Consider the following 26,440-nt stretch of genomic DNA (forward strand, 5'->3'; position numbering starts at 1 on the left):
GGCCACCTGGAGGCGACAGCCGAGGACTGGCCCCCGCGTGGCCCGTCCATGTCCAAGCAATGGCAGCGGGAAGCCCACCTTGACTTGGAAGAATGTCTCTCACCTGGAAAGTGAAAGCCCAGCCACAGCCAGGCCAATATAAAAGTCTGCTCTTTCCCCACAAAATGCAGTTCTTGTATGCGTTGGACCTTTGACTGTAGCACTGCCTGTGCTGACGCTTTCTGTCAAGTAGGGTGGGTGCTCCCGGGGCTCAGGAGAGGGTCGGTGTGACAGAAGCACATTTCACATTTTCCTCCCGTGTCTCTGACTCAGACGTTCCCCTCTGTGCCTGGCCGTCTTCACTTTGCCAGCGATGGTTCTATTACTGCGGGTGGTGTTTAGCTCATGTCCTTTGAGGTTATTTGCCTCTCATTTTCCTGATTTCCACAACAGAAGGACACGTGTGACTGTCTGGAAATCTGAGGCTGCCCACACGGACCTTCGACACGTGTGGTCATGGATGTCTTGTCGGGTTCGGCAAGAACAGGAGAGTTCCCAGGGTCAAGGCCGCAACCACCCGCGGGGACACAGGACACGTGGCCTCCGAGGCTGCCTTGAGGGAAGGCACTTGGCATCCAAGTCAGGCGTTTTCTGGGGGGACTGTGGTGTGAGCCGCAGGTGGGGCACAGTGGGCCCCAGACCCCTCACACCCCCTGCTGCCCTCCTGCAGGGCTGAGGGCCCCGCCCTGTGCTTGTACAGAGAGACAGATGGACAGAGACAGACAGAAACACAGGGGCCGGGGCGGGGTGGGGAGGCCAGATGAGCCATTAAGGGGACTTCAGTGCACTGCTGACTTTTAATATGTGCCTTCCCCAGGCCAGCCCTTCACACACAGTGGGGGGTAGGTTTCCTGCAGAGCTACTCCTGGCTCTGACATGTATGAGACTCTGAACTGTGACTGGCGAAAATAAGTTATGTGGGGAATGAATTCCAGAGTGGGATTAAAGGACCCACTAATTCTTATACCCTCGTATGAACTGTCCACTGGAACCACTTCCAGTGTACAACACACACATTTTCAGAATCAGATTGCTTTTATCACAAAATAAACATTCTCTGACCAACTCCTGCACCCAGAACCCTGGGAGGACCCCAGCAGCTGGGCCACCACTCTTCCCTAGGACTTAAAAAGGCAACGGCAGCTGTTCCCTCTTCAGTGGTCACAATCAGTCACCGTAACACAAAGCACTCGATCTGGAGCCTGCAATGTTCACAGATTGCGCTGAAAGTTTTTGTTCATTGTCTCCACTGATCCTGGAAAAGTCCCGTGTGGCCAGTTCTGATTGTGCACCGCTCAGCCGCCAGCCCCTGGAGTCCTGCCCACACTTTTCCCTCCCGCCTCTAGGGATGGACCACCTGGTGCAAACGCCTTCTGGAGTCGGCGGGGCCTCCGCAGGTGACAGGACAAAACCCACCCCTGGAGAGCTGGGGAAAAGCGTCCCCTGCAAGAACGGGCTCCTGACGACGCAGGATCAGCATGACCTTTGCCCACATGTGCACGAGAAGGGCAATCTGTCGTGCTGGCCGCCGTGTGAGACTAGGCATCCAGTTCCCTTTTGCATGTCCTGTGCAGACACCAGATCGGCCCAGGGTGCCCCCGGCGTACCCAGATAAAGGGTTAAGATTGGCAACCTGCCCCAGGGGGGCCCAGGGAGCAGCCAGGCCAGGAGGGCAAGCGGAGACTAGGCCCTGCCCCGTCCCCACCTCAGGGTGAGCCCGGCATTCGGCCACGGGCTGAGGAGCAGAGCCCTGGGCTGGGGAGACGCGGGGGTCCTGCAATGCCCAGACCCGAGGAAGCAGGTGGGGGCAGCTTCCCCAGTCTTCCAGGAGCGAGCCTTCTCAGTCTCTAGACTGTCCACCTCTGGGTTATTCTCTCTGACGCCGGGTGTGTGAAACCTATCGACTCAATGGAGGAGAAAATGAGAATCATTTCCTGGGTCGGGGAGGGGGCTACAGAAGAAGGAAACGTGAACTTGTGGGATCAGAGCTACAGTTCTGTAAGAGGATCGCATGGACCTGGCAGGGGCCTGGCGAAGGGGCGTGGGGTCCAGCAGAGCCAGGCTGGCAAACCTCAGCAGCACCAGACCAGCAGGGCAGGGTACCCCCCTCGCCACCCCTCCTCGGCCCGAGACTGCATCACGAGAGCCCGTGTGTCTCCACCCCTTCTTTCTGGGGGTCCTGGAAGCCCAACTCATGAAATAAGCAGGGAAGTTAGGCCTTGACAAGAAGATGCAGCTTAGAAGTGTCCGCCTCCCTTCTGCCTCCCTTTTTCCCGCTCTTTTCAAAAATGCAGTTGACTCTCCTCAGTGTCAGGGGTTTTGCTAAGTCCTTTACGGGTGTCCTCTAGCTCAACCTCATAATAAGCCCTAAGGCAAGTGCTACCAAAACCCACATTTATCCTCTTAAGAAAACGGAGTTCAGGCAGGTGGAGGGACTGCCCAAGGTCACACACACCAAGGTCGGGGGAGACTGTGACCTCTCACCTGCTTGACTCCAGAGCCATGGAATGACCACTGCCCACCCTGCAGCTTCCCTGACCTCACGCAAACTCAGGAGGCCAGTTAAACGGAGCATCTGGGCCATGTTGGGGGAGCAGAACCCCTAATCTGCTCATTTGCAAAAACCAGCATGTGACATCACCCCCAGAGAGCATATCAGGATGGAGCCCAGAAGTCTGCACTCCCATCAACTTTTATTAATGACTGATTATCGAGGAAGGGGTCTTCACCCACGCTCGGATCTCCGTGGCTCACTTTAGACTTTAAGGATGACAGTCCTAGGATGTCGAAGAGAAGAGTGTGGAAGCAGTTTCAGTGCAAGTGGAGGGGAACCTGGGTCTGCCGGGCTGTTCCTCCAAGATAAACCTTCTCCTCAGAAGGCTCAGAGGGCATCTGACAGGCCAGCCACTTTAATCACACTCACAGCCACACTCAATCCCCACGTCATGGGAAATCAATAAGAAATTAGAGAGCTCCCAGTGAGTTTCTGGGCAATCTGCTGTGGGCTTCTTGGATTGGGTTATTTTTTTTCCATCTTTACCTTTGGTTTGGGAAACTGCATGGTTATTCCCATCTACCACTCCTTGGCCTGAAATACCCCAAATGGTAGAACTCCTTGCTGTGTGTGCACCCAATATGCACAATGACCAAAAAAAAGAGGCTGAGACTCAGTGTTGATACTTAGAAGGTAATTATTTCTACTGAAATAGACTGTAAACAAATGTTGCCCACCTCTAACTTATAAAATGCTCAGGTTCACCCCTTTGAACAAAATGACGTCTGCAAACCAACTGTTTTACAGAAGCAAACTGCTGGAGGAATGCTGATAGCCCACCTCGCAACTCAGAGCAGCTGAGTTTGCAGCAAACAGCGCTCTGAAGTCGGAGCCTGATGCTTTCCGCGGGGCACACCTGCTGGGGATGACGTGGTTGAGAAGGACTGGCCCCAAGCTGGAGCCAGGACGCCTCTCAAGGGCGCCGGTCTTCAGCGTGCCCTGCGTGCCTGTGAGATGGTCCTTCTCTCGTGGTGACCATCCAGCAGCTGCACCGTCGGGACCAGGGCACTGACCCAGCACGTCTTCCCGCTGCCGGCTCTCGGGCTGGGGTGAGGGAGACATTCTCAAAGTCTGCCTACGCGCTGTGGGCTGGTGGTAAAACCCCCTCGGGTTTCCACTTGCTGAATGAGTTCCTACGGAGAAATCTGCGTGGCCCCAAGCCTGGCCGCTTCCTCCCGCGTCTGTCCACGCTGTCAGCAGAGTTCCCCGCGGCATCCTCCTCTCCCCAGCTCCGTGTCTGTGAAACGGACAAGAAAGTGACCGAGTTGCTGGAAAATCGCCTTCCCAGCCACAGCAGACGTTGCTGGATGCAGTCACACCTCCCCCGATTAACCGACTGTGTGTCCCCGGGCAGCTGTTTCATCGAGTGGGGCCTCAGTTTCCTCTCCTAGAAAACAGGGCCATAACCCACCCCGGAGTGCATTTTAGGAGTGAGGGGCCAGAGTGAAGGTGTGAGTGAGGTCGGGGAAGGGTAACCCACCGCCCAGCACTGTCAGCCTCAGAGCCTCTCGGGAAACCCAAGGCTTGGGCGTTCCAGAAGCACGTCGGCCAGGGCAGCGGGACGCACATCTGTGGCCATGTGGGGACCCACTTTTGAGGTTCAGCTGTGTCGGAGGAGGGTGGTCCAAGAGGACCAGACCAGAAAACTAAATTGTCATTACCCTCCTTCCTCACATACAGTTAGCAAATGATGATTTTTGCTAAATTTGCTTCATACCTTTTTGTGCAAAAGACAGAAAACCTCACAGATACAAACGAAGCCACCCTCTGAGCCTGTGTTCCTCGCTGTGTCCCAAGAGAGTTGGGACGTGTCTGAGCTTTACCACCTGTGTGGAGGCATGAATGCTGTGTAACCTCTGTGTTCTTATAACTTATTAACCATAACCTCTGTATATTATTTTGCAAGTTGCTTTTATCATCTAAAATTATATTTCAGAGCTTCATCTACGTAGAAGCATCTAGATCTAGTTCACTAAGCCTAAGTGCCACCCAGCGTCCAGGGTGTGAGCACACGATTCCCTCACGTTCCACCCCGAGGTCAAGGCCTCCCTGACCTCCACGTCGCCCAAACCCGATGGAGAGAGAGACCACGTGTTCCTTTGGTTTGGGGGGTCTGGGGGCCTGTGCAGGGACCCGGCGGCACTCAGAGAGCAGCTGGGAATGGCCCCGAGTGGGGACACACTCCCCGCCCGCATCCACCCCACTCAGTCCACTCCGGGCACCGCACAGGGCGGGGTCCCCTCCTCTGGGCCCTAACCCCCACCTGGAGGGGTGAGGTCAGTTCTGCGGACCTGTGATCCAAGGTGCTGCCCATGTGGTCTCCCCATGGCCTCCAGAGGGTGCCAGGCCAGCTGGTGTCCGGAGGCCGAGTGTTGCAGGGGGTTACCTGCAATGACGCCCTCAGTCGGGCCACAGCCCCGGGTCACGCTGTCTGTTCTCACCTCCAGGTACCAGCAGCGCCGACGTGAAGGAAAACCGCAACGTGAGCAACCTGGAGGCCAGGCTGCCACCCTCCGGGGACAGGGCCCGAGGGGGCGCACCCGGCCTGAAGAGGAAGCGGCCACTGGAGGAGGGCAACGGCGGCCACCTGTGCCAGCTGCGGCTCCTCTGGAGGAGGCTCTCATGGTCCGTGGCACCCAAGAACGCACTGGTGCAGCTGCACGAGCTGCGGCCGGGCCTGCAGTTCCGCACGGTGTCGCAGACTGGCCCGGTGCACGCACCCGTCTTCGCTGTGGCCGTGGATGTGAACGGGCTCACCTTCGAGGGCACCGGGCCCACCAAGAAGAAGGCCAAGATGCGGGCGGCCGAGCTGGCCCTCCAGTCCTTCGTGCAGCTCCCCAACGCCTGCCAGGCCCACCCGGCCCCAGGCGGCACAGCCCCAGACTTCACCTCCGACCAGGCCGACTTCCCCGACTCCCTGTTTCAGCGGTTCGAGCCCACGGCCCCCAGCGAGGGCTTCCCGGGCCGCCGCCCTGCCGCCCCTGAGCGCCTGTCCACGGCCTGCCGGCGGGGCCGGCTACTGGGCCGCCCGCTGGACCTGGACCTGGACCTGGACCTGGGGGGCCCCACGGCTCCAGGCGCAGGGAACCCAGTGGTGCTGCTGAACGAGCTGCGCTCGGGCCTGCGCTACGTGTGCCTCTCGGAGCCCGAGAAGAGGCGCGCCCAGAGCTTCGTCATGGCCGTGAGCGTGGACGGGAGGACATTCGAAGGCTCAGGACGCAGCAAGAAGCTGGCCAAGGGCCAGGCGGCCCAGGCCGCCCTGCAGGCCCTCTTCGACATCCGGCTGCCCGGCCACGTCCCCAGCAGGAGTAAAAGTCACCTCCTGCCTCAGGTGAGAGCTCTCCGGTAGCTGCTGGCGGGCGGCGTCCTTGGGGTGCGGGGGTGCCAGGGAGCAGGGACGGGTCAGCAGGAGGACCCCCTGCTCTCTCCCTGTGAGTGGGGGGCGCCAGCACCCCCCCCCCAGACAAGCCAGGCACTGCCTCTCCCGCTGCGGCATCGGAGCCGTGTGCCGGCTCTGGGGAGAGAGACCCTGGAAGCGTGTGAATGAAAGAACTGTTGGTCCCGACTTAGCAGAGGGAAGGGAGAGCTGGGCAGCTGGTCACCTTGGTGATGGTGACACCGGCTGTGCGGGGGCAGTGGGGGCGGCAGGGGTTTGGGGCGGCAGGGGTCCTGACCCCAGAGAGGACTGAGGGACAGAAAGGCCCCTCAGTGACTATCTGCGGCTGGGCCGAGGGAGCCTGCGGTGGGAACGCGAGTTCGGTGCTGGTTTGGGCTGAGTTTCTGGCTCCGGAGGCTGCAGGATGCTGCCTGAGCAGAGGGCCGGGCGGAGGGAGGAGCTCCAGGCTGGGCCTTGCCTCACGCCGCCTCCAGGGCCTCGTCACACCAGAGAACACGCGTGCTTCTCACAGAGCTCACCCCCCTCACTCAGGAAGTATTTGGTGCACCGTCCTTGTGTCGGGAAGTGTTCTTGTACCACTTTGCAAGCTCTTCCTTCCTATTCTTGTAACTGCTTATTTATGCAAATTATCTTTTTTCTTACCATTTTGAGAACTATTTGTGGGCATCTCTGACGTATTAGTTACAGGAAGTTATTCTCTTTCACTTTTGGCATCAATGAAGGAGAGAAAGATTTTACAGTTAAAGGCCTTTAGCCCAGCTCAGGATCCATAGTCAGAACTCAGCACTTGTAAGTCATTGCTCAGATCAGGGCATCTTTACCTCACAGCACCTCAGGTAGAATCCACTATTTGCCTCAGGAGGTCACGTGTCCACTAGAGAAAGCAGGGCACCACCCAGATTCAGGCAACTGGAGGGGTTCTGGACAGTGAACCAAACAAATGCACTAGGACAGAACCCTATGTTGAATCACGACCAGGAGCAAGCATCCATCCATCCATCCACCCATCCATCCTTCCATCCACCCATCCATCCATCCACCCATCCGTCCATCCATCTTTCCATCCATCCATCCATCCATCCATCCTTCCATCCACCCATCCATCCATCCACCCATCCGTCCATCCATCTTTCCATCCATCCATCCATCCATCCATCCACCCATCCATCCATCCACCCCTCCGTCCATCCATCTTTCCATCCATCCATCCATCCATCCATCCTTCCATCCACCCATCCATCCATCCACCCCTCCATCCACCCGTCCATCCATCCATCCACCCATCCGTCCATCCATCCATCCATACATACATCCATACATCCATACATCCATCCAACAAACATTTATTTGACTGGCAGGTGCAGAGCACAAACAGGCACAGCAGACGTTGGTCTGGTCCCCACAGCTTGGCTGCGTGAAGGTTCCATTGAACAGGGAACCCCATGAGGGGGGCAGCTGTTTCTGCTGCTACCTCTGCCCCCAAATCATTTATTTATTTTCAGATATTTACTGCACCATCTAGGAGCGGGTTGGAGGGGTAGCCCATAACCTCCATGCGTCTTGCCTTTCGACCCACCCTCAGATAATACACAATCCTGGTGAAAGCGGGTGTGTGGCGTTGACATGAGTCCCCGCCAGAAACACTGCAGCCCTGCCGTCCCTTCCTCACTCCTCCTCTTTTCTTCTCCTCCTCCTTCCTGCCTGGCGTCTCCGCCCACCAACCACCGCCTGTAGCTCAAACCCACCAACAGCTCCCAAGGAAGCCCCTTTGCCCCCTGCGGCCTGGATGACCCCAGGCTGCCCTTGGCCCGTGTCCTCCCGCCACCGTCCCTGGAAGGCCCCCCTCCCCGCGGGCTGTGGGTGCCCCCTCCTCCTCTGCCCGATGCTGTTTAGCAAGAAGTGTCCTTCCTCCAGCTCCCACTGCCCCCCCCACCCCAACCCCCATGAGTTGAATGATGTCAGTGAGTTCCGGCCGTGATGCCTTTTCCTTTCATGTTGTCAAACCTGAGCTCTCACAGATGCAGGAACCAGGCGGCACCACTACTCTGTAACAGTCATTTGACCCCAGAATGCAGCACATCAGTTAAAGCCACAGCCACTAAATTATTTTTCCCTGACAGTCTGCTAGCACCCAGACTGGATGATGGAGAGAGTGGAGCAGCGGGAGGGCCGCAGCCCGTCCATCACACCAGACCCATCCTGGAGCCTCATTACCTGCTCCCCTCGCCCCTGCAGCAGGGCGGTGGGGCCAGCATGCCGGGCGCTCAGGACCAGGCGCCCTCTGCGACTTTATTAAATTCGAATCCCACCTTGGACATGGTCTGGGTCCAGGGACTGAGCTTCAAAAAAAAAGATTCCAAGGGTCCCTGTAAATGCTGCTTTGCTTTCCTCCTCTGCCCAGCGCCATCTACACTGCATGCTTCCTGCTCACACAGGTCCTGGTGGCCAGAGGCACGACCTTTGTTACCTGTCTAACTGCGCCATCAGCACCTGTGCCAGGAGACAAGCCAGGCCCCTCAGCCCTGGCAGGGCCCCCAGAACCGCCTCCAGCTCCACTGGCGCTCCCACCACTGAGCTGTGAGGGACCCTGCCCAAGTCCGGGTGGGGTGGGGGGAGAGGCGGGGGGTGGCAGCAGTGGTCACCGCTGGAGCGACACAGCTTCTGGACCTTGGGTCTCAAGCTCAGTATTTAACGCTCTCTGCCCGAAGTCTGGGTTCTGCCCCACAGGGCGGGCCTGGTGTGCAGGACACACCAGGGGTCTGCTTCTAAGGCTCGCTCGCTGGCTCCTGCCGCTGCAGAAGCAAATGAAGAAGATGGTGCCTCTGCTCAGGGCTTTGAACCAAAGCCTCAGTCTCCTCTGAGTGAAGTGTCAGAACCGTCCCTGGGGGAGCTCCCCTATTTAAGTGATGAAAAATGAACAAAAAACTTGTAAGGCGTTGGTCGTGTGGGGAGCGTGTGTAAAGCGCCACTCCGGGCCCAGCTGCCGGAAATCCAGGACCAGGCTCCTGCCGTGCTGATCCCCACGCAGGTGGGTCAGGACCTGCTCTGTCGGGGGCCCTGGGCTGTTCGGCCTCAGCCACAGAGCAGATCACGGCAGGGCCAGCTCGGTAGGTCGGGCGCTCGCCCCGTTGTGAGGACAACTCTGAGCAACATAGCCCCCCAGACGTCCCTCGGGTCAGACCCCCAAGAACCACCACCCTCGGCGCCCAGACATCACCTTCTGTGGACAAGTGAGGTGTCTGCCCGGCCAGGCTGAGGTAAAGTTTCAGCCTCCCTTCTAAAACAGTTCTAAAGAATAACATTCTCAATAAAGATTAAAATCACAGGCGTGGATTTCTGCGGTATCAGATTTCCACCACTTCCTCAACCTGGGGGTTTTCTCAGAGCCAGGCTGATTCGTTCCTGCAATTTCATGAGCTCTGACTTCTCTTTGCCAGAGTGATCAGAACACGACTTTATTAAATTCTCTAACGGCGCAGGCCCAAGAGAATGGGCGCTCTGCAAACACCAGCTGACAGGGTGAAAGCAGAGCCCCGGGGTTGGTGGGAGAGCCAGCCCTCAGGTTTCCTCTAGGTTCACGGGAAACTTGGAAGCAATAACGAGACCATGTCAGAATATAAATGCTCATTACCTGGAACATCCTTTATAAAAAAAACAAAAGTAAAATCACAAAATCTAGATCTCTGTGGTCTTCACTTCCCACCCCTAGCAGGAAAAGAGTTAATTAATAACAGCGTTAAATTCAACCAGAAAGGCTTATCTCTCAGCATTTTGGCTCCGTGGAAACAGAAGAGCTCCCACGTGATGAGAAAAGAAAGAAAGTGACTAAAAATTAGGGTGATGCAGAAACGGGGAGGAGAGGTGGTGACACGTCGCCCCTCTTTTGAAAACTACCAGGTTTATTGTCTTGTTCCTGAGTCTCTCTTCACCCGCAGTGATTCCCTTTGTTTGTTTGTTTTTGTTTTTTTAATTTCCATGTCAGGATGCAGTGGAACTAACAGTGTCTCAAAGATTTAGTCAGAGCGACTAAAACACTTTCTCCCTGAGAGTAAGAGGAGGATGCCTTTAAAACTAACCATGAAGGCTGCTTGCTTCTCAAGCCCTTTGCAGGTCCTACTAGGGAGCGGATGTCAGGCCATTTGTCAGGCACTCGGCACACTTAACCCGCACCTACTCTGTTCCCTGGTGGTGCAGCTCTCACTGCTGGGAGGGGGGAACCATGGGGACATATAACATAATGGAAATGAACAGTGCTTTCAGAGTTCAGCATTTTATAGCAAACTTGGATCAGAGCTCCTGTACGCAATCCATTTCATGGAATCTGCCCCCAGAATTAGCTGCAGGATTAGACCGGGGGTCTGACTGTCACCTCATTCTCAACAGCTGCACTTTGGGACACAAACAGACCTGCTGTCCTTCTCCCAAAAGCCAGTGTGACCCCCGCCACCCCGGACACTTCACAGGGTGTTTTTGTAATTTCACAGTCCTGCGGGTCTGTCTCCTTCAACAGAGGCAGCACCTTAACTGCTGTAACACAGAACTGTTAATATTGATGCCGCAAATTAGCGTTGGAGCTGTCCCCAGATTTTAAATGGGCTTGGATTACAAACAGTGTGGAAATCACACCTACTTGGCTTTGAGACGGTTTAACACTGTCCGAGATGTTCTACCCAAGGACACCCTGAAATTGCAGCAGACGCCTGTGGGGCCCCCTCATGAGCCCGGGGGCCTCACTCTCCCAGACGCTTGGGTCGGTTCTGCCCTGGCCGCATGTCCAGCCCCGGCAATTCCAGAATGACCTCCGAAGGACAGCTGCAGCTTTACAGGTCCTACAAGCAGAAAGGGACAGTCCTGGGTCCTAATTATTTTCCTGAAAAGAGCTGATTTCTTTCTGCCTCAGCAAGGCTTTCCTCATGGCCACACTTTCTTGGCTGTTTACCTTCTGTTTCCCTGGGGCGTTGGGATTAGGACGGGACCCCACCACATCCTGAGACCCACCAGCACGGCAGACCCCGACTTAGAGCGGCTCTGGCCACAAAGACCCCAAGCTGAGGAGCTGGGCTCCTGTGCATGTCTAGACGGAGCAACACACCTGGTCTCTGGGGACCTCCCCTGAGCCCTGCAGGATTTGGCAGAAGGTGCTGGGGGTCTGGGTGTGGGGTGGTGTACAGAACCCACCTACCTTCCCTGTCCTCCCCCTTTTCCACCTGGATGTGCACCCTCACCACAACGTTGCCCCAAAAGCCCGGGCGTCAGGGAATCGAATGTGTCTCTTCCCTTGGAAATCACTGGACAGGTGATCTCAACACCAGGCTAATTTTGGTGACGCTGGTTATAAAGAACAGGTAGAAATCCATGCAGGCAGCGTGGAGAGGTTGTGGTTGGTGAGAGCCAGGGTGGAGGGTGGCCACTTGCCTGTGAAGATTTCTACTGAATTTGTAGGGAAACACAAAAACTATAATATTCATGTTTTACTTTCAATGTGCACAAAGTTGAAATTTAGCAATTCAGGATTTTTATAAAAGTATATCTCTGTCTTAGTCCAGTCAGGCTGTTATAACAGAATTCCACAGACGAGGTGGTTAATAAACATCAGACATTGATTCCTCATGGTTCTGGAGGCTGGACATCCAAGATCAAAGTGACCACAGATTCTGTGTCTGGTGAGAGCCTGCTTCCTGGTTCACAGACGCGTCTTCTCGCTGTGTCCTCACCTGGAGGAAGGGGCGGGAGCTCTCTGGGGTCTCCATCATAAGGTCACTAATCCCATCATGGGGGCCCTCCTGGCTCAGATAAGTACCTGGGGCAGACGCTGGCAGGGCCTGTCTAGGCTGAGCCAGCCTGGATCCAGTGCCCAGGGTGCAGTAGGTCCAGGGGAAGTTGTTACTTCCCACCAGCAGGCCCTGGGGTGTCCCGACCCTGCAGCAAGGCTCAGGACTCCAGCTCCAGGTCTAAATTTCTCATGCCGGGGTGCAAAGGTGCCCAGGGTCCCAGCAGCCTGTCCGCCTCCCTGTAACTGTTCTGCTGCTCGGCCATGGCCACTCTGCCCCCTGCCCAAGGTGAGGCTGTGATTATTCAGGCAGCCTCCTTCCTTTCAACACCTCAGCTCTGTCTGTGTTCTGTGGCCACACACACCCTCTTGTGGTCCACGAGGAGGGAAAAGCAGCCTTTTACAGAAGGAAGACACCCACCCGCCCGTCCAGCCAGCCCTGACCTTCCCCACATCGTCTCCTCGGTAGAGGCACTGACGGCCAAATGGGAGAGATGGGTCTCCTCACGGCTGCCACACACGGAGGAGTCTCCAAAAATCCCTCTGCAGCGAGGGTGTGGAAGGCTCTGTAGATGCTAGCAATACACTTATGCACTGACACAATGTCCACACAATATAATTTATACGATACAATTTGTATAATGTGTGCACAATGTATACACAGTGCAATTTATATGATACAGTTTATACAATGTACACACAATGTCTACACAATATAATATATACGAGATAATTTATACAATATACACACAATGTCTGCACAATATAATTTATATGATGAAATTTATAAAATGTACACACAATGTCTACATAATATAATTAATGTAATACAATTTTTACAATGTGTACACAATGTATACACAACTTATACAATTTGTACAATGTACACTCAATGTCTACATAATATAATTTATATGTTACAATTTACACAGTGTGCACACAATGTCTACACAGTATAATTTATATGATACAATTTGTACAATGTACACTCAACATATACAACTCATACTTATAAACGTACGCTTAAACATGATGGATATAATGCACCATATACATTTATACAATAGCCCCCACCATCTGAATTCCTACTAAAAGAAGTTTGGTACAATTTAAGTTAGAAGAGTTAAATATGTACTTAAGCCTATATGTTCCCAATACTGTGTTTGGTGTCTTAGTTAACATGACTGTTGATCAATTAAGCAGAGTCTGTAAACCAAGCTTCCCCAGTTACCTCCTTATTCTACCGCCACGACTAACACTGGTGATGCCGGTGATGATCCATGGTGATACTAGGAGCTGGTATTTATCAGGCATTTACTGTGTCATGTGTTGTTTTACACGCTTTACGTATAATAGCACATCCGGGCCTCACAGAAACCTGGAAGGTGGCACCACTCACATTCCCTGTACAGACAAGGATGCCAAGGGGCAGGAAAGCTCAGCGCTTTGGCCAAAGTTTGGCTGGTGAGTGGTGGAGCCGGGAGGATGATCCCAAGGGGGGCAGAGACCCTCCCTCAGACCCCAGGCTGCCCTCCCCGTAGGCCCTGGCACTTTTACAGGTTTGTCGAGGAAACGGGGCAGCGCATGACCCCCGGTGATGGGAGCGACACGGGACACAGTGTGGGCAGGAAGCAGGAGGGAGCAGCCGACTTGGAGGGCTGGCAGAGGAAAGGGGGCTCCTGGGGCCAGGGCCACCCGCACTGATGTGGCAGGGCGGCGGGGAGCTCGCCGGCTCCCTCTCGGGAAGACCACCTTTGTCAGTGCAGAGGCTGCCCTTGGCCGTGTAGACAACAGGCTTTGTCGGGATGGCCAGGTCCCCTCTTCCTTGGGGACACATTGTTACAGTGAAAAGGAGAGACAGCAGGAAAGAGATGACAACTTGGAGAAAGAGGCAGAGGAGGTGAAGAGGGACATCCTGGGGGAAAAGCGCCTCCAGTCCAAGGAGCCGTGGGGTGTGGGGGGAGACCCAAGAAGAAGAAGGAGGGCGGGTTCCCCGTGGCCGCTTGCCTCTGCGCCTGCCTGAGGGACGGACATGCCAGGGGTGGGGGGTGGGAGGGAGCCCTGCAGACCCCATCTCCACACAGATCCAGCTCCGTCGCCCAGCTGTGCCAGGCGGCTGTGCTGTCCTCGCCCTGTAGGGCCTCTGGGGCTGGTCTCACTGTCCCCCTCTGCTCCCCCGAGGTCCCCAGGACTCACACGGGGTGGCTGTTTGTGCTGAGGGCCCTCAGATCGCGGGATGTCGAGGCTCCATGGGTGCCTAGTGTAGACCCACCACGCGGCTACTCTGACAAGGTTGACACATGGCCTGGAGCGCAAAGTGGGTCTGAAGTTGCCCTTCAGTACCTGGATCCCCGCTGTTACTGCCCCATAGTTGTAAAGCCCGCTTCTTCCCAGGTGTCTTTAGGTTGTGCAGCACAGTGATTCACATACATATATGCATATACTTTGTTTTCAGATTCTTTTCCATTGTAGGTTATTACAAGATATTGAATATCGGTCCCTGTGCTGTGCTGTAGGACCCTGTTACACTCGGCTGTGTTTTTAAGGCAAATGCAGTGGCTTCCCCAGTTCTCTCCGGGCTGCGTTGGGACCTGTGTTGGAAACATCACCATCCTTCGTGACACAGGAGGCAGAGAGATTCTCTCCGTTTGGAGAGAGATGTGCTCATGTCCCCAGACCTCATCACCTTCCCCCTCCGTCTCATCACCCTTCATCCCTGCATGTTTGAGCCCAAACGGTGCAAGAAAAGAGGAACAATCGTTTGTAGCAATAGCTCAACAACTAAACATTTTTAAAATGTGTTTTCTACATTAATGCTCTCTGGGGAATTATGAGTTCACTCAAGTCCTCAAAATTATAAGCCTACAGGACAAAAGTTACAAACACCAAGCAGGAGAAACTTCTCTTTAATACAGGGCTGTTTCCCCAAGGTCGTGATTACAGCAAATCGGTGATAAAAATCATCTTCTGCCAGTGGCGTCAGTCTCTCCGCATCTTAACCATGTTACATTTGTGACCATTTCAGAAAAAGGACTCTGGGCTGCCTGGTCTTGGGTAGAGGTTTTATTCAGTTACCTAAATGGAGAAATCGGAGTGAATGTGCCTCTGTAAAGCGCACGAGTTGGCCTGCAGCATCCGTGGGATGTCAGTTTGGGTTCACAACAGGGTCGTGAAGTGAACAGGCAGGCGGAGGCGGAGGCGGAGGCAATAGGCAGCGTGGCCTTCCTGCCAGCACAGAGTTCGCCCCAGGCGTCTAGACAGGAAGACGACAGGAAGGCAAGCCCGCCGGGATCTCAGCAAAGGCACTTTCTTCCTGCCAGTGTTCCAATGGCCTAGCCACTCCAGGCATGGGATCCAGGTCCCAGAGCCAGGAACAGCCCTGGGGCCAGAAAGCAGATGCCTGTGGAGGACTCGGCATCACAGCGACGGCAGCAGCTGGGCTGTGAGGACGGTGTGATGGGGCTGTAAGCAGAGCCAGTTGGGGTGGATGGATTCTGATGGAACTCGGGGCGGGGGGGTGGAGCCTCTGCAGTGGGGTGGAACGTCAGGAGGACAGTAGGGGACAGCTGTGTCACAGCCAAGGAGCCCGAGTTTGCCATGTTTGCGGCTGGAAGGGAGCCAAGGGCGGGCCTGGGTGGTTCCTGAAATACAAGCTGTTTGTAGGCTTCCCCCTAGCCTCCCCACCTGCAGGGCCCATGCCAAGGCATGATGTGTGTGGGGAGTGGCCAGGAATCACGAGTTTGGCTTTAGGCAAAATTTGAGATACACGTGGGACAAGCATGTGGGGCTTCCTGCTGCCACCGGAGCCAAGTCGGGATCGGCGGCCTTGAATTTAAGTTCAGCTCCCACCTTTCCAGCTGGGTGCCCTTGGGCAGCTCACTCAAGCCTCTGGTTTCCGATCTGCAACGTGGGTGGCGTCCCCAATGGAAGGAACTGCCTTGAGCTCCCCCTGGCATTGAGGGTATGAAATTGTGAGACTCAGGTGATCTGGCGTCCATGAAAGTTCAGTTCATCTTGCTATGACCTTGGGTCTGGGGTGAAGAGGGGCCTCCCCCCAACTGTGGTCAATGTCCACCTGCACCTTCCCAGGCACAGTGGGGAGTGGACAAGCTGTGCACCTTCTCGGTGCCATGGAACCCACCGTCTGTTTGCTCTCTTACCCTGGAAAGGATGAGGGGGAAGTTGGGAACATAGGGGCTGGGTGGAGAGGGCGGCAGGCGGCCCTCTGTCTGCGTCCCGACATGTCGCCCACCAGCACGACCGAGGGCCAGTGTCCGAGACCCCGTTTCCTCTCGTGAAGCAGGGCTGGTGGCCTTGACCGCACGGGTGATTTGGAGGTGCACAGAAAGCACTCGAAGTCTCCTGACCTCCATTCTCTGCCATGACCCTGGGAAGAAGGCCCGTGAAAGTCCTGAAGATCCGTCCACTGGCCTTTCTCCTCTGGAGGTGGAGGTGCACAGACCACCCCACTGCGGCCTCCCTCTGACACTGGCTGACCAAGTCCAGAGGCGTTCATCTGACCCCCACGGTCACCCTGGATCCAGGGGTCACTCATGATCGAGGGTGAATCTACTCACTTTTGTTCTTTTGGTTTAGCCGGTAAATCAGATGATTGCAAAATTTTAGAAGCGCTAACCCAGCCCTTATTTTATAGAAATGGTCACCAAACACTTGGAAGCTCGAGTCCTGCCTGAGGAGGCTGGGTTGACGGGAGGAAGGGGACCCAGTGCCCGCCTCATAGCAGGAGGAGTCCTCCTGCCAACTTGGTTTTTATGAGGAAGCTTTCGATGACTGTGCAGTGAGAAGAGCCATCAACTGACTTATGTCTTCTGTGTGGACACCATTTCTCTTAATCCTGGAGTATCTTCTACCCTCGGTTTTACCCTTTGTGCTGTTAGGTTCCAAATAGATCATAACTAACCCTGTGTTTGGATGCCGTACAGACTATGCCCATGGCAATCTTCTCTGTCCCACCCAAGATCCACAAAACTGAGACCCAGATTCTGACCCATGTCGAGAACACAGCCAACTGAAATCCTGTGTTCTCAAGAACTACAAAAACAAATCTTTCTGATCACACAAGCTTTTAAATTAAAGTTCTAATATTTTCCTCCCATTTTCCAGTGGATGGCTTTGTGGATTCTGTGAATTGGGATCACTTCCCTTCATGAACACAACCAAGACTCTTATTGTTGAGAAAGAGAGAATTTAATTAAAAAAAAAAAAAAAAAGTGGGCAGGACACAGAAGTAGGCTCAAGAGTTAAGGGTTGGGCTTCCCTGGTGGCGCAGTGGTTGAGAGTCCGCCTGCTGATGCAGGGGACACGGGTTTGCGCCCCGGTCCGGGAAGATCCCACATGCCACAGAGCAGCTGGGCCCGTGAGCCATGGCTGCTGAGCCTGCGCGTCCGGAGCCTGTGCTCCGCAACGGGAGAGGCCACACAGTGAGAGGCTCGCGTACCGCAAAAAAAAAAAAAAAAGGCTAATGGAAAAGTCAGAATAGCAAATGGTGGGAGAGAAGGGGATTAGTAATGGCAAGATATATCTTTTCCCACCAACTTCCCATCCACTGAGATACAGGAGCCAGGTAGACGGATCGGGACGTCATCTGGTTACTGATGGGGACATGGGGAGGGCGGCCTGGGTGCCCCGACACCAGGCTTCCTAACTGGACCCTGCAGACGCCCTTCCAGCCTCACCAGCCCCAGAGCGTCTGAGAGCACGGGCCTCTCAGGTCTGGGATCCCAGAGAGCAAGGGGAGACCAGCCCTGGAACCCCCAATCAGGTGAATCATTCCTTCACCAGGAGGTGTTGGGGAGGACACAGGTGGGCAGTGGCCCCACTGCAGCCCATCGTGAGAAGGGAACAGTCCAGGAGTGGGGACAGTCATGCCCCGAATGACTTTGGATGCCTCAACATTTAACGTGAGGGGAGAACGCAGAGCGACAGGCGATGTGGTGACCACCTTCGAGGTCAAACCTTAGAATTTCAGTCCTAGTCCTGTCAGTGACCATTGGTGTGAGTGGACACATTACCTACCTTCCTGTGAAGTGGGATGTTGATAAAGGGGCCACATCGTGGGGCTGTGTTAGTGAATAAATGAGACATCCCGGCAGAGGGTGAGCCTTCACAACAAGTTAGATGTTGACTATATATTTTCTCTTTAACAACCATATTTGAGAGTCGGCAGGAGAAACGGAGCACAGAAAACTGGGTCCTGGTGGGAGGGCCCCCCAGATGTGCGGCGTCCTTGGCAAATCTCACTTCCTGTTGTCCATGACTATGTAATTCCAGCTAAATCCAGGCCAAAATCTGGCTGAAAGAAGCATGAAGCTCCACCTGATCAAGGAGCCTGGGATGCAGACAGCAGGAGGAGCAGTTAGAGGGTGAAGGTGTCACAGGGAAATAATTGATTGCAAGAGAGTGACATGTCGCCCCCAGAAACAGTGCTGAGGACAGGTGGTCTTCTGGTTGATGCTAATTGGATTCTAGACCAATTTGGTGCTCAGCCTGTTTTGGGCCACAGCACACGTGAAGGTCAACAGTCACACGTATGACCTGCTCTTTTTCTACTTGGCCATCAACATCCCTGCTTTCTCAGGGGACTCTGTCTGGGAGCAAGACAGCAATCATACTGCTGCAAAAGCACGTCTGAAACTAACACAATATATGTCAGAAGCGGATCATTCCAAACCTTGCTGTTCTGTGGTTAGGAATACTTTTTAAATGCTACACGTGCGCTCAGAAGGGCGGGCACCTGTCATAGATGGACTCTCCATCCCTCTTAGAAAGGACCAGGACACCCTGTGTCAATAGAAAGCCCTCTTTCTTAACGGAAGTGTTGACCTGGAAAATTTTTGAAGTTTGGCATGAATCCAGTCTACCCTGGACTGGTTGGTATTTTTGCTTCATTTGGTGGTGTTTGTTTTTAATCCCTTTTGTAATCAAAGCAGATGGGAGGCAAGCAGGAAAGTGAGCAAGAATACAGCCCGGGGGCCGTGTGGGCATCTTCACAAACTGTGAAACAAATGAACAGAGGCTCTGATTGGCTCCCAGAAGAACGCGGCCCAACGACACAACCTCCACCTGCTCTCCTGGGTCAGCTCAGCAGCAAGCACGGCCGTGAGGGCATGTCCACTCTGCTGCAGACTCGGATCTGGCCCACTTTTCTCCTGGGCAGCAGGGGTGGGATTGGGCTGTCAGGGAAGAGAGACCCTGATGGACAGCAAAGCCATGAGCCTTCCAACCAAAAACCGGAAAGGGTCTCCGGAGGGAACAACACTTCAAATCTAGAACATGGGGCCACAGAGCCTGCCGGTGACTGGACATGAGTCAGGCCTGACGTGGCCATCGGCGGGGGGCAGCTGGTGGGCCCGTGGCCTCCAAGCCCTGCAGCCCACCCACCACTCCCGGGGCTGCTGGCGGGGAGAAGAGAGGAAGGCAGAGTTGTCTGCTTCCAGCCTCGAAACCACTTGGCTCCACTGCACTGTCCACTCCGGGAAACGTGAGGGAGACATCCCGGAGGCTTGGGCCATCACCAGCTCCCGGGGAGGCCACCCTGAATGGGAAATTCACACAATGTAAAATTCCACATCATTCTAGACAAGACTTTGGATGACAAGTTGGACCTGATTCTCTTGTTTCAGTATTTTCCCTATGCGGGGATTTGGTGGGGGGAGTGGGGGGGAGGGGCTGGGGGAATGGCTAAAATTGCACATTTTATTTGACACAGATCTGAAGAACAGAAATTGGAAATGGGGAAAGAATGATTTAAAAAAATGTAGTTTATCTGCAATGTAGTTATTAGGGACAAGAAGCAGTGAACTGGGAACAGTCAATTGAAACTCTGCAGCCCAAGATAGCTGAGCTTCTGGTTGAATGAATTTAAATACGTAGGGCTGGACTTCTGAAGGAGCGTTCGGTTAAGTACTTATCAGCTGGCATGGCGGGAAGAGAAATGTCTGTCACATTTTAGTGGGCTTCCTGTTTTTAAGGAAAAGCCCAGGGAGTTGAGAACCGTGGTTCCTCCCCTCCATCCCCTCCAACCCCTCTGTCCCGTCTGTGTGGGCTCCAGTGAGTATCTCTCATTTAAAATAGAGGCTTTTGGGCTTCCCTGGTGGCTCAGTGGTTGAGAGTCCGCCTGCCGATGCAGGGGACACGGGTTCGTGCCCCAGTCCGGGAAGATCCCACATGCCGCAGAGCTGCTGGGCCCGTGAGCCATGGCCGCTGAGCCTGCGCATCGGGAGCCTGTGCTCCGCAGCGGGAGAGGCCACAGCAGTGAGAGGCCCGCGTACCGCAAAAAAATAAATAAATAAAATTTAAAAAAATAAAAAGTAAAATAAAATAGAGACTTTTGTTTCGGGACATGATGATGCATGCCAGTGAGCCTGATTCACCTCGCAAAGTACCACAGCAAGATTAAATAACAATGATGCCCCAAAATAATAATGCGGAGACAAAGCACACGTCAGCCCCCTCCCATGTGGGGTCTGTGTAGCTTCACTGCGTGTGTGATTGGCCTGAAGACTGTATGGTGACCTGGGAGGCAAACTCCACAGCCACCCGGCCTTGAGAGTAGGGCGCGCCCCATTGATAGCCAGCCAGTTACCGTGAAAGGTTCTCACTCACTCCCTTCACTTCTCCTGCTATGAGAAAATGGGAATTGAAACCAATGAAATCAGTATAGTAAAATGGCCTGGATAATTGGGATGATTTAAACAAAAGAATGGGTGTCAGATCTCACTCTATCCCTTTCCCTCCCCGTCCAGGATAATGTTGAGGAGACTGGGACAGGGAGTGGGCAGTAAACTCCTGCCCGCAAGCACACGGGTTCAAGGGCATCCCCTAAACTGGGCAGTTCAGAGAACCCAGACTCCTCTGCTGACCCCCAACACTCAGCCAGACCACCCAGTTCAGCCGAGGCCGTACCCCTTCCCTCGCGTTGATACAGTTGTGCCTTTAGAGTTTTTAGTTAGAGTCTGAGTCCTGAGAGAAAATCACTCTGGGTGTTTTGTCTTTCCCAATTCTTGATTATTTGAGTAAGTATTGGGATTTATTTTGCAAACGAGTACACAGACGCACACACATACACACACACTCCCCTATACCACGTGCTCATAAAAGTACTACATAAATCTCCTTTTTTTCTCTCCCAGTAATTAACTGACTTTGTAAAATCAATTTTTGGTTATATATAAAACTCACAAAACAGATCTTTAAATATAAAAGGGAGATAAATCTCTTGGAATTCCGTCTGAAATCACCCAGCTCCACAGTCTCCTGTCTGCTGCCTCTGGTGTCCTGGGTCTCACTCTGCTGTCAGGCTACCTGCTCTGTTTCCGTGGGGAATGGGGGTGAACCAGACAGAGAGGGGGCTGCTGTGCTCTGTAAAGGCCACCGCCCCCGAGAACAGCTGATGAAGACCAGAAGTAATGAGCTAAAATTTCCCGAAAGTAATTCTTCCCAGCACTAAGGACAGTAATAAAACTCCAGTTGACGTGGGTAACCCTCTGGGGACTGAAAATGTGTAATTTTTTTCTACAGAGAAGTTTTGTGGTCTTCAGAGGGTGAGTGGGCTGTAGGAAATGTCTTTTCCACGAGGAACAACTCATAATTCATAAGCAGCTGAGCCTAAATGGAGTTGCAAAGGTCATTCTTATTTTATAACAAGAAGAAATATCCGAGGAACCTTCAAGCCCCTCATTTTCCTTCCACAGCCATGCAGGACCCATACATCATAATGCAGAATTATCTGCCTTCCTACAGCAAGGACATTCATTTAGTAAATACTTTGGGGGGTTCCCACAATGTATTAGGAATCTGAAGGGATACAGGGATGGGCAGGAATCCAATAATGTCCTTTAAATGCTTAGAGCATTAAATAGGCACCAAGTATTTAAGACCTGAATAAACAGATAAACATGATAAAATTCATTGTCACAGTGAGCATGAGAGACAGACATGAAAATAGTCACAATAATGAGATAATTGCCTTCATGGAGGTGCTAGAACATTCCATTGAGGTTATGTCTGATTATTAAAGGGAGTAACATTTTAAATGCTTTACAGGATCCCATTGTTTGGAAGCCTCCTCAGTGGATCCTATAGTAAAGCAAAGAATAGTTCTGAAATGAACTGGTGCTGAATTTATGCATTCCATGAATTTGAATGACTGCATATTGGAGTTTCTTAAAATGGGGGGCACATTTAGAAATCACTGGATTTTACAACCAAATTGTTTTTGAATAAGAGCTAATTATGTTTACGTTTGTAATGAAGATATATGGAAACATGCTATGAATGGTCATATTAACCATAACAGCCAAATGTGAAGATCTACTTAGCATTATTCAAATCCAAACTCAGTGTTGGGGCACGTGAGAGGCAGTTTATTTGTGATGCAAACACACCTCTGACTTGCACGTGCTAAATAGGATAAACCAAGCAATGAGCTAGTTGCAAAAACAGTAGAAAATCAGGATGTGCAAATTTTGCTTTGATGATTTTGAAATCCGAGAAAAGTGAGAGTTTTTCCTATTTAGGCAGGAACTTATTTATTCTTATTTAAGACATATCAAAACGTTTCTTGAGGTTTAGAAAAGGCATAAATGACTGCCAAAGTTTGTTCATAGTGCCACCAACGGCTTGCCAACAGCAGGCCCACTGGCAAAGACACTGGTTTCCATGTATCCATCTATCTGTCCATCCATCCATCCATCCATCCATCCACCCATCCATCATTTTACACATATTTAATGAGCAGTACTCTGCCCCAGGCAATGTGCCAGGTGCTAGGAACACACAGAAGTGTATAAGACAAAGCCCTTGCCCTTGAGAATTACTCACAGCTTGTCGATGGGTTTTCCGAGTTGTGACCCAATAACTCTCTGAGTAAGATTTGCCTGGGCACCATGTTTAAAAACAGATCCTGGGCACTTTCTCTAGAATTACCAAATCAGAATATCTCGGGCTGCATTTTTAACAAGTACTCCAAATGATTCTTAGTCCTGCTAAAATTTCAGAATTAAACTCAGGGAAGGGTTTAAATGAGAACAATTACATTTTATCGTGCTGCTGGGGAGATGTGCTAAGAGTTTTGTACAAGCTGAGGAAAGGGAGCTAACTCAGATCCCCCGAAATAAAGACCCTTTGTTAGTGATAGCACAGCTTGCATCCTACACACAGGAGCTGCACAAAGAAAGTCCACACACCCTGTAAAAACTCCAAACGGTAAAATAAGAAGTTAATTCTAACTCTTTACAACCGTGTTTGTCTTTGTGAAAAAAAAAAAAAAAAAACTTTTCTTATAAAAGGAAAGCTTCCAAATCACAGAAGATGATCCACCTTGAGATCTTAAAGATTCGTCTATTAAGGTTGCACATCTTAAATTTTTTTTACTTTTTTTTTTTTTTTAATTTTTGGCTGCGTTCGGTCTTCATTCGGCTTTCTCTAGTTGCGGCGAGCGGGAGCTACTCTTCGTTGTGGTGCTCGGGCTTCTCATTGCGGTGGCTTCTCTTCAAAGCACGGGCCCTAGAGAGCACAGGCTTCAGTAGTTGTGGTGCATGGGCTTAGTTGCTCCGTGGCATGTGGGATCTTCCAGGAGGAGGGCTTGAACCCATGTCCCCTGCATTGGCAGGTGGATTCTTAACCACTGCACCACCAGGGAAGTCCCAAGGTTGCAAATCTTAACACCACGTATGAAAGTAGCCAGACTGGCAGATGTGAATCCTAACTATAACTATATATATAAACATATATGGAAGATACAAGTTATTTTATATGTATGTATACACAGGTGCAGGGACACACTCTTCCTTTCCTGAAGCCCATTTCTCTTTAAGAAGCCCTGGGGATTGGTCCCTGAGGCTCGTGTGACAGCTTCAGACATTACATTACTGCTCACAGCACCCAAGGCCAGTCTCAGCAATCAAGGCATTTGATAAAATATTTTCAAATGCCTGATCTCTTTCATACTACATGTCATTAATTTACTCATCAGTAAGAAACAGAAAAGCAGCCTGCTTGCTGGAGACCCACTGAACTCCTGCTCTGTAGCATCACGGCCTTCTCCCCCCAAATATTCCTATTCCACAGCTGACGCAGCAGAGACAACCCCGCGCAGATATAACTTCTGTTATGCTTCCGTCTACTTGTTACCACTTATTCAAGTGATAAACATGTCCGTTATGAGGTTTATCTGCGTTTGTAAAAGGACCGCTGGGCTGCGCGGGTCCATTTTCCTCTTTCACCCAGTGAGGTAGCAGAGGCAGGAGGCGTGGTTTGGGGGTTTGGCTGCCTTTATGCCCCTGCGAATGGGCAGTCGCTGCAGTGTTTGGGGTGAGCGTGAGGGAGTGGCAGTTCAGACAGAGGGCACAGACAGAGGGGACAGCTGGCCTCTGACCGCCATGTCCCCGTCTCCATCGTCCTGTGCAGACAGCTCAGCCCACCTGTCTCTGATGAGTCTTACCCTCTGCACTCGGTAACCTGCCTGCATCCCTTCCCTGGCCCAGTCTCCTTCTGCTGCACACGCCTGTGTTTTCCTGTGAACTTTTCTCTGTTAAAAACACACGTGCTCTACTTGTTCAAAAGTATTAAGTATTACTGGCATGATGAGAAAAAGCACAGAGATGTGAGGACAGTCACCTTCTGAGACCAAAATCACCGTCAATGATTCCGGGCTCAACCGCTGTGCAGAGTTGGGGGGTCGGCACGGTGGTCAAGACCGTGGACCCAGGACCCTGGGTCTGACTCTTGCTCCGCCCGTTATGCTGTCTGCATGCCCGTAGGCCCTTCGCCCACTCCTGCTGCCCTGGGAGGTAGGGAAAGTAGGGGCTCCGACGGCACGGGGCTTGGTGAGGATAAATCCAGGTGCCTGGTGCACATGGGGACATGAGTGGCAACGCGAGGCTGGTCAGTGGAGTGTTGTGTAAAAGGGCAATGCCAAACTAAGCAATTATGGCACCAAAGTTCATCAAAACCATGGAGAAGAAGGATAGCAAAAATTGAGTAAACTCAGCTAAGCTGGGGCACGTCTAATGAGCTTGGCAGTGAGATGAGAGACGGAGCCAGCACTTTCCTTAATGAGCTTGAACTTGAGCTCTGAGATGCTCACTTGCTGCTGGGGTGAGGGCCCCCTGCTGCCACCAACAAAAGTGCCTGTGGAAAATCCAAAATCTAGGGAGAGGGAAACAGTAACTATGTAATCAGATCAATGACTTTCAATCAGTAAATTAGCCAGACAAATCATTTGAAGGTCTGGGATTCTTTCTCAAATAAATTCATTAGTCCTGTTTCAGTTCACTAAAGTAACCAGTTAGTTGTTTCTGAATTGAACAGATACCAAAATCACAAAAATGTATAAAAGAGGGGGCAGGGTGGGTGGAAGGCTTTGGTCCTTAACTGAGTAAATCCTCTGCCTTCAATGGGCAAACACCTGTGCCATCTTAAAGTCCTTTGAATTCCGTGTCAAACTATCAAAAATACACCATTCTTGGTTGGAGTATTTTTTCATTAATCAGCAAAAGGTATTTGACATCTATTAGACACCAAAAAGAATGCCACTGGTTTACGAGCATTTCCAGGCTTGCCTGTTTGCAGATTTAGGATTTTAACTCTCAGGGTCCCTAATCTTAATGTTTAAATGTGTTTAAGTAGAGAAACCAGTAAGTGACATTCGTGTCTAATCAAACCACATCTTATGCAGCCTTCTGATGTTGGTGAGGGTAGCTTTTCTGAAAGCAAACAGTCCAAATGGCGACCACTATGTCTCTGGGAAAGGAGATTTCAGAAAAACCCCTAAAAGCTTTGTGAATAATTCCAAATAGATAGGTCTATGGGTCCATAATTGATTAGCACAGTGTTAAATTCCCCAAAGTGTGGAGTGTATAGATGATTCATTGGATAAAAGAGAGAAGACAATCTAGACCTTTTAGAACTTTGTATTTTAATCTCATCATTTTATAACAATTTTCTTGTGATATAAATCAGATACCATAAAATTCTTCCTTTTAAAGTGGTTTTTAGTGTATTCACAGAGTTCTGCAGCCACCACTATTATATAATTTCAGAACATTTTCATCTTCCCTTAAAACCTATTAGCATTTCCCCCTCCCCAGGCCCCAGCCACCATCCACCTACTTTCTTTCTCTTAGGATTTGCCTGTCCTGGGTGTTTCATGTAAATGGAATCATACAATACGTGACATTTTGTCCAGCTTCTTTAACTCAGCCTAATGTTTTCAAGGTCCATCCATGTTGTAGAATGTATCAGTATTTCATTCATTTTTATGCCAAATAATATTCCACTTTTATAGATATACCTGGTTTTATTTATCTATTTGTTAGTTGGTCCATTCAACATTTGGGTTGTTTCCACTTTGGGGCTACTATAAATAATGCTACTATGAACATTTGTGTGCACCTATTTGTGTGGACATATGTTTTCATTTCTCTTGGGTAGATATCTAGTGGTGGAATTGCTGTTTCAAAACGTATTTAACATTTTGAGAAACTTCCAAACTCTTCAAATTGGCGGCATCGTTTTGCAATCCCACCAGAAGCGTCTGACGGCTCCAATTTCTCCACAACCTCGTCTTCTTTACTTTAGCCACCCTAGCTGGTGTGAAATGTTATGTCAGTGTAGTGTTGACTTGCATTTTCCCTCATGACTAAGGATGCTGAGCATC

At 51.9% G+C, this 26,440-nt stretch overlaps 1 protein-coding gene across 1 annotated transcript in view; it reads left to right on the plus strand.

The window, feature by feature from the left end:
* Window positions 1–26,440, plus strand: part of ADARB2 (adenosine deaminase RNA specific B2 (inactive)) — a gene marked incomplete at both ends in the record, with an annotated part of 387,024 nt that overhangs the window by 275,468 nt on the left and 85,116 nt on the right. Inside the window, one exon of the mRNA XM_081230118.1 lies at window positions 5,041–5,924. Within this exon, the coding sequence (XP_081086244.1) occupies window positions 5,041–5,924 (884 nt within the window). The remainder of the gene's footprint in view (window positions 1–5,040; window positions 5,925–26,440) is intronic.

Source organism: Mesoplodon bidens, assembly GCF_964165515.1.
Source record: "Mesoplodon bidens genome assembly, chromosome: 3".
In the NCBI taxonomy this organism is placed as follows: Eukaryota; Metazoa; Chordata; class Mammalia; order Artiodactyla; family Ziphiidae; genus Mesoplodon; species Mesoplodon bidens.